General features: G+C 36.1%; 2 protein-coding genes across 2 annotated transcripts; both read left to right on the plus strand.

The window, feature by feature from the left end:
- Positions 1 to 83: 83 nt before the first annotated feature.
- Positions 84 to 11786, plus strand: psidin (phagocyte signaling impaired). Its single transcript, XM_046615342.2, has 10 exons — positions 84 to 433; positions 567 to 791; positions 1459 to 1712; positions 2063 to 2286; positions 2492 to 2801; positions 2877 to 3181; positions 3386 to 3644; positions 3940 to 4185; positions 4339 to 4935; positions 6029 to 11786. The coding sequence occupies exons 1-10, from the start codon at positions 373 to 375 to the stop codon at positions 6251 to 6253; spliced, it is 2706 nt and encodes a 901-aa protein (XP_046471298.1). The 5' UTR covers positions 84 to 372; the 3' UTR covers positions 6254 to 11786.
- On the plus strand, positions 6725 to 11786 carry LOC124214435 (KRAB-A domain-containing protein 2-like). The gene is made up of 2 exons (XM_069134077.1): positions 6725 to 7588; positions 7647 to 11786. Exons 1-2 carry the CDS (start codon positions 6725 to 6727, stop codon positions 7893 to 7895), a joined length of 1113 nt encoding a protein of 370 aa, XP_068990178.1. The 3' UTR covers positions 7896 to 11786.
- Positions 11787 to 11849: the final 63 nt, after the last annotated feature.

The raw sequence follows: 11849 nt of genomic DNA on the forward strand, positions 1-11849 counted from the left end.
AAGGTGGGTGACCCTTGGGAAAATTTTCGTGATAAGAACTTCCATGGATCATAAGAAGTCGCTGCAATCATCGTTGACTGAAGAAGACTGTTAGAAAGACGGTTACGATAGCATGGACTGGTATACATATGTCTTCAGTCAACGATGATAGTGTTTTGTGTGCTTACGGGCTTGCATGTTGAACGGCTCCCGCCGATAAAAAAGCTACCGCAGAGTATTGGTGCAAAAGATTCCAGAAATAACCATCTTGAACTTCTTCCATCGACGACCCAAAGGCTGGCAATACTGATCCCATAAGCCATAGGCGTAGAAGGACTTGTAAGTCTGGTTAAATCCACCTGCGCTCGAAATACATAACAACAAAAAAGTGTCATGGCGTCCAAGGCCCATGTGGACAACACGGTGAATGAACGCCGACTAAGACCGATTTATGGTAAGTAATTTCATTATTTCAGTGAATTTGTGCTTATTAAATATACCTTGAAACAGTAGTGTTGATTAGGTGGCAATATGACCAAGTTGTTCGTAAGGTTATGTAATTCAATTGTGTCCTTTGCTCAACATAGACTGGCTGGATCATGGAAATAATAAAAAAGCTCTTCAAGAAGCCGAAAAGGTGCTTAAAAAACAGCCGAGTAATCAATGCGCCAGAGTCCTCAAGGCACTGGCTTTACTTCGTCTTGGCAAGGAAGATAATTGCCAGATGATAATGGAAGAAGTACGTGCTGAGGTTCCCTGCGATGATTCTACCCTTCAGGCCATGAGTATCTGTTATCGGGAAATACATAAACGTACGTTACAATCATCTTTCTACCCCCGATAATAATAAACATGATAGATTGCGCATCACAGTGCTTACAGAGTGCTGTTACGCCGTAGTTGGATTTCAAATGTTTTACAAAACACATCACATATCATTTATTATATTATACTGTTAATATAACGATGCTGACTTGAAATGTATGTTTATCGCTGATTTGCGTCTAAAATTGAATCAACTTTTTTCAAGGTTGAATTAAAGTTTTTAACACTATTTATCCTCAACGTAATTTTGGATCACATTATCTACAATCAGTCAATTATTAAAATACAGTCTATCTAAGACACCCGAACAACCTTAATTGATATTAGATTATTGAGATAAAAGTGCAGGCAATGACTATCAGTGCCTTGCAGTACTTACCTGTGAAACAACTTGAGTAATTGGTTTTCATAAGAGTTCAAAAATTTGAGGGTTCATTAATTTTGAAAACACTGTAACTTACTTGAGAAACAAGAGACCAAGCAGGAAATCTTGAAGATAATCAATTCTACTATATTTTATTTTCAAGATCCTCATCTAACATACTTATATTCTAATTAATGCACAATATGCTCTAATTAAAAAAATACCAGTACCGAAGCTGCTATCATGTTCGGAGGAATGGATGTAATATTCATTGTAACTCTTGTCAATAGCGGATAAAATCAGTGAGTTGTACGAAGCAGCAGTCAAAGCAGATCCAACCAACGAAGAACTTCTTACGCATCTATTTATGTCCTACGTGCGTCTATGTGATTTTAAAAAACAACAGCAAACAGCGGTTGCTCTTTACAAGCTGAAGCCCAGGAATCCTTATTATTTTTGGGCTGTGATGAGCGTAGTAATGCAAGCTATGCAAGCTGATGAAAGGTTGGCAAAAGCTGTTGTACTACCACTTGCTGAGAGAATGGTAAGACGTTTTTCATTCTAAGGGAACTAGGATGTTGTATTTTTTTTTCAGATCAATTCGTTCGGTATATTTTCACCCATATTGGGATCAAAAATGCATTAAATCTGCTGTCAAAAATTTGAGGTAGTCACAAATTTGCAAATGTATGGATTTAATATCAGCTGGCTCTTAAAAACATATATTATTAAACCCAATACAACTCTACTTTGCTGTTAGAAATATTTTTTTTACTATAGGTTCAGAACAATTACGCGATATGTCAATATTTTATAGAATAATTCAATGAATGTAAAAGATTTCATATCTTCCATTCGATCAAGTAAACACTAAGCTAAATCATTGGAGAACAGGTATTGAAAATGGTGAATGAAGGCAGAATTGAAGCAGAACAAGAAGTTCATTTGTACCTTATGGTGTTGGAACTTCAAGGAAAAGAGGAGGCAATTATGGAGGTTTTAACAGGACCTCTTGCCTTCCGTTTATCATCTCTCCCTCAACGACGAGCCACACTTATGTTGCAGTTGCATCGATACTCGGAAGCAGCTAGTACCTTTAAAGAACTGATGCATGAAGAGTAAGTGACCCCTAAGTGTTAGACAAAAGTATATAAAAAAATTTAGTCATTATTAAACAACGTTAATTAAAATGATTATTTTTGTACATTGTATAGTATACTTTTAAGATATTAGGTTAATATGCTTAAAATTTGACTGGAAGTTTGTATACAAAATTATCTGATGTAACGCTTGTCTAATTTCTTACAAATGTATTATTGATAGCATTGACAACTGGACCTATTATCGTGACTACTTAGCAGCTGCACTAAAATCAGAAACACCACAAAAGTGCTTGGATCTTTTAAACGAGATTATTGCAACAAAGGGTGAGAAAGCAAGAGCTCCTCGACTTGCCCGTTTTGAACTGCTGAAACATGCACGCTTGTTAAAAATTGAGCTGAACTCGCTTGATTCTACACAACTGATGCACCAATATTTTACGCAGTTCGGGGAGAAAGGATGTGTAGTTGGAGACTTGAAATTGTACTTACACCTTCTAAAGCCAGATGAACGACTGCATTTAATTAAAAAGGTTTATAATCAACAGTGCTATGCTACCAACAATTGCATTTGTAAAATTCTAAGAAAAATATATTATTTTTATCAGCTTGAGCAAGACGTGGCTGTTGGTGCCGATGATTATCCTACTACCATAGGACAGATGCAAAGACACATTCATTTAGAGCAATTACGACGCATATGTGGCCTACATCATTCTCCTACGACTAGTATAGAAGAGAGAATCAGTTTGGCAGATCGTCTATGTGACCTTCATAAAAAGGGAAATGCACTTTGTCCTGCAAGCGATCGATTGCCAACTGACTTCTGTCCTGCTGATGCATATGGTCTTTTGGCCACTCACTTGTTTCATCAGCTTTGGGTTGAAACGCAAGAAGCGTTGTACCTTTACAGGTAAAATACAGTACTATACATATAGGCAATTTATATCACAGATTGTCCGTATAGCTGGCAGCATAACACATTTCCAGTTTATAAAACTTTTTCCTCACTGGATGCCACTGTTATCTGTGTGTTACTACAGCAATTTAGGTGCAAAAAAAAATTTATAGAAGCACCCCAGGATTTCTGACTTTTTCTGAAATGGTTATGTTTTAGGGCAATGGCACTACTAGAGCAAAGTCTTGTGTCAAGTCCTTCCAACTTTCACACAAAAATTTTACTGGTACGAATTTATCTTGAAGCTGGTCTTGTTGGGGCAGCTAATCATATATTCGCGTTACTAGACGTCAAACATATACAGTTGGATTCATTGGGGCATCTGCATGCCCCACTTCTTGCACCCTTGGGACATTTATCACAGGCATCTTCAACTCTCGATCATGCTGCAAAGTTCTTCGTAACAAATTACAAAGATGTATAAATTTCAAATATCTCAATGCAATTTGAAGCAGGAGTTTTCAATGTAATTGAATAATTGCACAACGCTCATCACTTTGTGTTTTTTGCGAACAATATTAGTTTCAAACGCGGTTCAATACATTCAACTCACTTATTTACATACGCCAATCCAATTGTTATTTTTCCGCACTCCCTACAATTATTAAAAGTTAGGATATACCTCTTTTATTTGGGAACCCCTGCTCTAAGGAAATTGCTACACAAATGAATGCAAAGATAAGTCATATATATGAATCTAAATGAATTTCCAGAGCGCAGACCATTTAACATTTGCTTATAAGTATGGCAGTTTCGTAAAAATCCAAGAGTTTGTGGAACTAAGGAAACGATTGGATAATTCATTACATTTTGCGATGACAACTGTGGATAAAATGTTACTCGAGCTTAGTTGGTGCGATAGTCCTAATATCCTCTCCGTCATGCTCACTTCTATGCGGATACAACCCCATGAAGATTCAATTAGATGGAACCTCATCAGAGACAATAGAGACCTTGAGGTAAATTATTGTTGCATATTAAGTAACTTATATATTATTGAACACATGGGAATATTGGCAATATACATCTGAGTGTAATAAACTGTATTGGATGTAGTGCGTGAAACGATTGTTCCATTTTGTTTATAAATCATGTTGTCTGTGTGGAAATAGGTGGTTGTTGGATGGGAGCCTTTAGATAGCTATGAGAAAGACCCTCGTTTTCGAGAAGAGACTGTATCCTGTATGCTGGTATTACTTTCTGCTCGCAATTTACTATTGCGGATAGTCGCAGCAGCAGCTGAAACTGAATCATCGCCACTTTTAGCTCAACTGGGTACTGAGCTTGAGAAGTTGCAACAAGAACGTATTCCTGAGGTTTTAGGTCATTTACAAGATCGGGGAAGCAGTGCACAGAGCATTTTGGTACCTTTAGATGCGATAGAGCGTTTGAAAGAAGCTCATGAGTCGGAACAATTGAAAATCATTGCACGACTTGCAAAGTGTCTATCACGCTCTTCGTCTCCTGATTCTCAGTGCCTACAGGACTTGGATGCAACCCCAGGCCTTCGAACTCTTCCAATGCCGTGTCAACAAACTCCAGCTTCATACAAACGATTTCTTATGAGAGCAGTGACATGTGGTGAAACACTCGCATTGATTGGGGCTGTATGCTGTGGTTATACCACATCTCAAACTCCGTCCTCAAATAAAAAAAATAATAAAAAGTCGGGCAAAAAAATCAAATCACCTCAGCCTGATCAATTAACGGTAAGCAGTCATTCTTATTGTCTCCTTTTGAAATGTTTCGGATGAGTGGTCATAATGTGATGTTAAATATTCCTTTTCAAAAGCAATTTTGAATGTCTCAGGGCACCAATTTTCTATCTTTAGCTCTTAAAGTAGACAGCCAAAGTATGGACTTTTGTAATAATTTAAAAGGCTCTTATTGCTGACCACATAAATAATTGAAAGATTCTTGATAATGTGCAATTTATCAGTTATACTTATGGACAAAAAACAAATAGACTATAGCGTAGGGATACATACTGTATTATTCAAATATAACAATACCTAGTTTATAATTATAAGGCAAGGATTTAAATTGCTAGCACAATATTTTTCAATTGATTTTATCCACAGTACCGTTTGTCATATGATAAAGACAAAGAAATTACATATGCACAAAACTTTGTTCCATTCCGTTTTCATACTTGACTGGACCCAGAATGTGTCATGTATAAATTTGGTCAAGGGAGATATTTACTGACAATTACTTGCTCAAAGTAATATGCCTATAATTTCAGTACTTATCCAAACTGATGTTAACTATACGCAACAGAGCCACAAGCACAAAACCCCAAGTTTTTGTCAGCATTACCGACGTAGCACTATCACCCCATATGCTATTGATGTGTTCCTCGTGAGAATCTGCGACTTACAGCCGTTTTAAACTGGCCCATCCTGTAGCATTTGATCACTAAAGACAGCCGGCGAGTGCATGATAGTTAAATGAGAATCCCCTAGCTCTGTTCTCATTCTGGTCTCAGCCGTCAAATGCTACTAGATTGGTCAATTTTAAACGGTTATAATTCGTAAACGACAAATATCCTGTAAGAAAAAAAACGTTTCAGTTGCAGTGTTCACATGAAATACATTGGTAGTCTACGAGGCAATAGTTTTGGATCACCCTGTATATGTAACATGATCACAATCCAAACCGAATACTTGAAAATTAATCTCATTGACGAGAATACAATTCTCCAGAATGAAAATGGCATAAAAAAATATTTATATTCACTACTGTGTTGGGAGCAAGAAAATATTCCTGCATTTCTATTGTCACCTAATTTTTACTTTTCAGGATGGTTGGAAAGACATAGGAAACTTACTAGTGGAAAGAGCTAGTGTATTGGATTCAGTTCTTTCAATGTTAGAAAAGGTACAATTGCAAACAGGGCTGGATTCTGAAGAAGCCGTAACAGCAACTGTGGTACAACGTAGTCAAGAAAGCATCGCACAAAGTTCTAGGGAGATTAAGTCTCGTGTGCAGTTAACTATAAAACTATTAAATAGCCTGAATAGTTGAAAATATTAGAAAAACGTCTGTACAAAGATCATCCATCAATTCGTTCACTGGTCTGAGAGTGCCATCTTGTTATTTATGTACATAAGGCTTTGCCACAGCAAACCAATACCCATGAGATTATATCTGTCGTAGGCATCTAATAAAATCAGGCATTTAATTAAAAGCCTAGTCATCTAATTAAATGCCGGCATTTAATGAAAATCGTATTGATGTCTTTCATTTACCATTATCTGTCTAGGGATTAACTTAAATGCCGGCATCTAATTGAATGCCGGCCGGATCTTCAGGCAAATAATAAAAAAAGCAAATGTATATCCACGCACGATCCGCCCGTGTTTACCACGCATGTTCACCTAGCGACAGTTTGAAAACAAATATTATGCCCAATTAATTCAAATAGAAGCAGTCGGTCAGTAACCATGATTGAGTATACAGATTCGCCAATTTATAAATGATTGGAAATTCTTGAAAATGGAGAGAAGTGGTGTTTGTGAAGAAACATTTTTGCAAAAAATCAAGCATATTATGGATTTCAATAATGGAAAAAGAGTGATGTGGGATTGTGAGCACTTTGAAAAAGTGAAAACGATTTTGAGTAGACCGGAAGCGAAAGCAGATATGTCTCACTACTACTACTTCAAGAAATATGAATTGTTGCAAATCGGGTCTGTGAGTAGTATTGTCTTGAAGCGGAGTAGCGAGAGTGACGATTTAGTCTATATGGTTCCAGTAGAAGGTTATTTCGAGAAATTGTTAGAAGCTCACAATCAAACTGGCCATGGAGGTCGAGATAAGATGCTGTACTACATGAAACAAAAATGGCGCATCCCCAAGAGTGCATGTGAGATATTTATTAGTTGTTGTGAGACATGCAATCGAAAAAAGTCAACGGCAAGAAAGGGCGTAGTTGTCAACCCAATTCTTTCCCGGGGGTTCAACGCTCGCGGTAAGGTCGACTTGATTGATTTCCAGTCATGCCCCGATGGAGAATACAAGTGGCTTATGAACTACCAGGACCACGCTACAAAATTTATACATCTACGTCCTTTACAATCCAAACACGCGGCTAATGTAGCAGAAGAATTGTCAAAAATTTTCTTCACGTTTGGAGCTCCAGCTATCTTACAGAGCGATAATGGCCGAGAATTCGCTGCAAATGTTGTCAGAGAACTTGTTTCTCTTTGGCCGAGCTGCAAGATGGTTCACGGTCGTCCCAGACATCCACAAACACAAGGAAGTGTGGAACGAGCCAACGCTGATGTAGAAAATATGTTGCGAGCGTGGATGATTGATAATAAATCGAATGAATGGGCAAGAGGCTGTTACGAAGTGCAGGTAAAATATTCTTACTTTATTATTATTAATTATTACGAAAAATATTCTTACTTTTTAGTGGCTGAAAAACACTTCGAAACACCGGGTAATTAACAGGACGCCTTATGAAGCTATGTTCGGACCTATAAAAAATGGCGTGGCGAGTTTTAATTTGCCCCGCGACGTTATCGCCAATTTAAATACGGAAGAAGACTTGGAAAACGCTCTCCGATTGCTCAGCGATTCGGATCAACAACAGCAACACCAAGATAATCCAACGGTACTGAGTACACAGGAAAAAACCCAGGAGCATTTGTATTGTTTGTGAATCTGGTGTATCACTTGAAGACGCAGTGACATGTCATGAATGTGATCTGGAAACGCACATTAATTGTGGGACCTTGGCCGATCAAGATACATTTTTTTGCTCGTTATGCTCAAGAAAAAAACATATCCATGATGTACAGGAAGATTGCCATAGGAGGCAGAAATTGGCAGCAAATAAAATGGTGACATTTTCTACTGAGAAATTTCCAGAATTGGCTGCTGAAGATTGCATTACACTAGCAGTTCCAACTGTAGATGAGCCCCCCTTGACTTCAGCAGAATCCTGGGCGTTGTTCTAGATAAACAAAATGAAGTATATCAAATCGGAACTAAGGCAGGAATAATAAAGGGTTGGTTTTCTCGACCGGAGATATAGAAATCAGGAGCCAGTATGATTACTCTTCTGGATGTTCGGAGAGATAATTTTCTTACCCTTAGAGAAGCAGCGGCGGTGCAATCAAAATGCGGGGGCCAAGGTTACAAAAAATGTAACTGCAAAGTGACAAAAGAGCAATGTTCGACAAAGCGGTGTTCTTGCTTCAAAGCCAATATGAAATGCGGATCTCGGTGCCACAATTCTAATCCTTGTGCGAATAAAGACTGTTAACTACATTTTTTTTCTAAATGAATTATAACAAATTTTCAAATGACTTATATAATATTATTATGTTATATTATTTTCTAGCTGACTATAATAGTTTAATAAATATGACGCGTTGATATATTTCATGGATATACATTTGCTTTTTTTATTATTTGCCTGGAGATCCGGCCGGCATTCAATGAGATGCCGGCATTTAAGTAAATCCCTAGGCAGATAATGGTAAATGAAAGACATCAATACGATTTTCATTAAATGCCGGCATTTATTTAGATGACTAGGCTTTTAATTAAATGCCCGATTTTGTTAGATGCCTACGACATATCTATAATAAAACGATGTCCCTCCCCAATTGCTGATTATAGCTTAGTCACAAATTAATACATCAAGCTCATGCCGTAGGTGGATTATGATATATATGTACGGCGATGGTCTGTTGAAGCAGGTCTTTGCACTGCAGGGTACGAGGCCAACTAACAGCTTTTAAAGCAATGAACAGATTTACCTTGCATAGCTAGGAAGCCCCGCTCAAGAGATCCTCGTAATATTTACTTGTGAATATTTACTAATGTTCTTATCTAACATAATTACTGTGAAGTGCATATCCGGCAGGTCTGGAAAAGTGTTTCATGACGTGGACTGGACCGGGCAACTGCTCTGACTACTGAGCTACCCAGGCCGCTGCCGAAACACTTTCCCAAACTGCTATCTGACTAGCCGAGAAATGCCATGTTACATTACATATTTTGATTTTATTTGACGAATTGTGTTTATTACAGTACGTGACGTTAAAATTCTCCATAAATTGACATGACTCACAAAAATTTTGCGCAAAACTTTTGTATTATATCAATGTAAATTATATAGAAATACAAGTTTTTACACAAAATTGTTACTGCACTCGTAGAGTCACTGTACTGTTGGAGTTCCACTGCAATATTATTCGTGTCACTACCGATGTACTACACTATAATAATTCAGCATTATCGAATTACACGTTAAAGAAAAGTACTTTCAAAAAAAAAAATAACAATAATAAAAGCCGATCTGCTGGTATATTATTATCCATTGTGCTACAGATGTATGCGACTTTTTCCCGAAGCATGATTGTTGCATTACCACTATCACATTTGGTAAAAGTATTGATTAATACTGATGGATTAGTCTCTAATCATTAATACTGTTGAAATCCTTACTACCCTTCAAACTTATTACGCTAGTGGATTTCACTACTCCACATTATTTGCAACCAGTAGTAATTCCGCATACAGAAGTTTTTACTACAGAAACAAAAGAATAAAATATACATATCAATGAGTTTTATGTGTCATATCAAAAAATAATCTTTTAAATTATTGAGTAATGCTAATGAAATTTACGTTTAAATGAACTTATTTCCTGTGAAATAGTTCAACTGAAACTCACTTCATACATAAACTAATGAATGTAAAGATTAACGTAAAATCAACCTCCGTTCTCTGCGGTGGAGTGACAAAATACATTCGACTTTTGTAATAGATGGGTACATTGAAGAATACAACATAATTTGTTTGTATATCCATCTTCTTCATCTTTTGGACATGATAAATGATTTCATTTTGTTTTAATAGCCAAATTATTAATCCCGTATCAGCTGATGATCGTTACAGATAGGTCATACCATTGCAAAAATTTTATTTAGATTTTGAGCCTCGCAACTGATTGAATGACTTAAAAAACTACATTGAATATGATTGCCTCACGTTCTTGCATGTCATTTTTAGCAACAGTCGTTTGTCGCATCACCCTCATCACATATATGCTGAAATAAGTCCAACTGCCATACCATACTTTGATCCTAAGAACATATCTTCTGTTACGGTATTACGTATTCCATGTAGTGATCTGAAACTAATTTAGGAAGAAATTCAACTAGTTATTTACAAATCATGACTGTTTAACAAAAAATGGTCTTGTTTGCAGTGAAGTATCATATAAATGAGGAATTTTCTCATCTTATTTTCGCTTAGAACAATCGCATGAGCTCCTTATCTTTCTTTGTGACTTGGTGCATACTTTAGTAGACTAACCCTTAAAAACTGTTGCATTAAAGTTGGACATTGATATATCGAAGAAAATTTATTATACGTTAACAAGACACATTAACGTACGTTTAACAGTGTACAAATTGCAATCATCATTATTATTTCATGCTATACATAAATTTAAGACTTGGTATATTTTTTGATTATTGGTGAAGATAAATTTACTGCATTTGGAAACCTTTTCAAACACATTTGATGCTTGGAATAAAAAATGAACTATGTGGTGTTTCTTAGCACTCTTTTGAAATACATCGTTTATGTTATATGGGTTCGTGTGTATAGTACAAGTATATAATATAATACAAGTACATGCATATATGCACGTCGTGCATAAAAATTGATCTTATATCGAATTATTCCACTTTGCCTCATCACGACTATTCATGCATACTTCGCGTAGTGTGATGATCTGTCTCAGTTGATGATTCCAAGTTTGACACACATACAAAAGTGGCAATTGCGTTTATATTATCGTATTATACTAAACCATTTTCTTTAAAACTAAAAAGTACCACGATAGCTTCGCGTTTGAAATAGTGCCTAACAAATTACAGGTGCACGTCAGGCAGTGGAATGGCACTAATCAATAAATAATATTGAAATTATGGCTAATTATGTACATTATACAAGACTATTGGGATAGAGTTCTGGATATATTAGCGTAAATTAAAGTGATTGCTGTTTCATAAAACAATCATGAGTGTAATATTGTTTGTTTTATTTTACATTAAAACTAGTTGTTGATCATTGATTCGTTTACACATTTGTAAACTTATTAGAAAAAAATTATGTACATTCTTAAGCTGGTGCTCAACTGATGAACTTTTTTCCAAATCACCCGAGAACTTTATTAGTGGAATTGATTTACGACAAAGTTTCACCTGAAGATTCTGATATTTGACAGATTGACAGCTGTGAATTTCGTATTGAAATTCCCCATACCAGAGAATTCGTGTCAACTTTAATGAAGATTGTACACAATTAAATAAATTTCTGTCATTTTGCTTGTTATAATTTTTACATCTTTTTTTATATAGAATTCGGGTAGATATAATACTGGCAAAATAATTGCACGCAGACTTTCCATTTAGCTTAAGGCACAATATTAAAAGCCAAGAACTCATAAAGGCTTAGCTTATTATTAGTATAAAATACTCCATTTTCTTCCTTCAACTCCTATTCGACCAATTCAATTAGTAACTCATATTTTGGAAAAAAGATGCTTTTTCATAGTCTATCGTACTAACAATCAAATTGATTTCGTATTGAA

Source organism: Neodiprion pinetum, chromosome 3 (assembly GCF_021155775.2).
Source record: "Neodiprion pinetum isolate iyNeoPine1 chromosome 3, iyNeoPine1.2, whole genome shotgun sequence".
In the NCBI taxonomy this organism is placed as follows: domain Eukaryota; kingdom Metazoa; phylum Arthropoda; class Insecta; order Hymenoptera; family Diprionidae; genus Neodiprion; species Neodiprion pinetum.

Bases quoted from the DNA above. Each gene is read 5' to 3' on its own strand.
- psidin (XM_046615342.2), top strand. From the start codon at position 373: ATGGCGTCCAAGGCCCATGTGGACAACACGGTGAATGAACGCCGACTA. The intron at 434-566 runs GTAAGTAATTTC...TGCTCAACATAG, and splicing joins CCGACTAAGACCGATTTATG to ACTGGCTGGATCATGGAAAT. The intron at 3,182-3,385 runs GTAAAATACAGT...GTTATGTTTTAG, and splicing joins GAAGCGTTGTACCTTTACAG to GGCAATGGCACTACTAGAGC.
- LOC124214435 (XM_069134077.1), top strand. From the start codon at position 6,725: ATGGAGAGAAGTGGTGTTTGTGAAGAAACATTTTTGCAAAAAATCAAG. The intron at 7,589-7,646 runs GTAAAATATTCT...CTTACTTTTTAG, and splicing joins GAGGCTGTTACGAAGTGCAG to TGGCTGAAAAACACTTCGAA.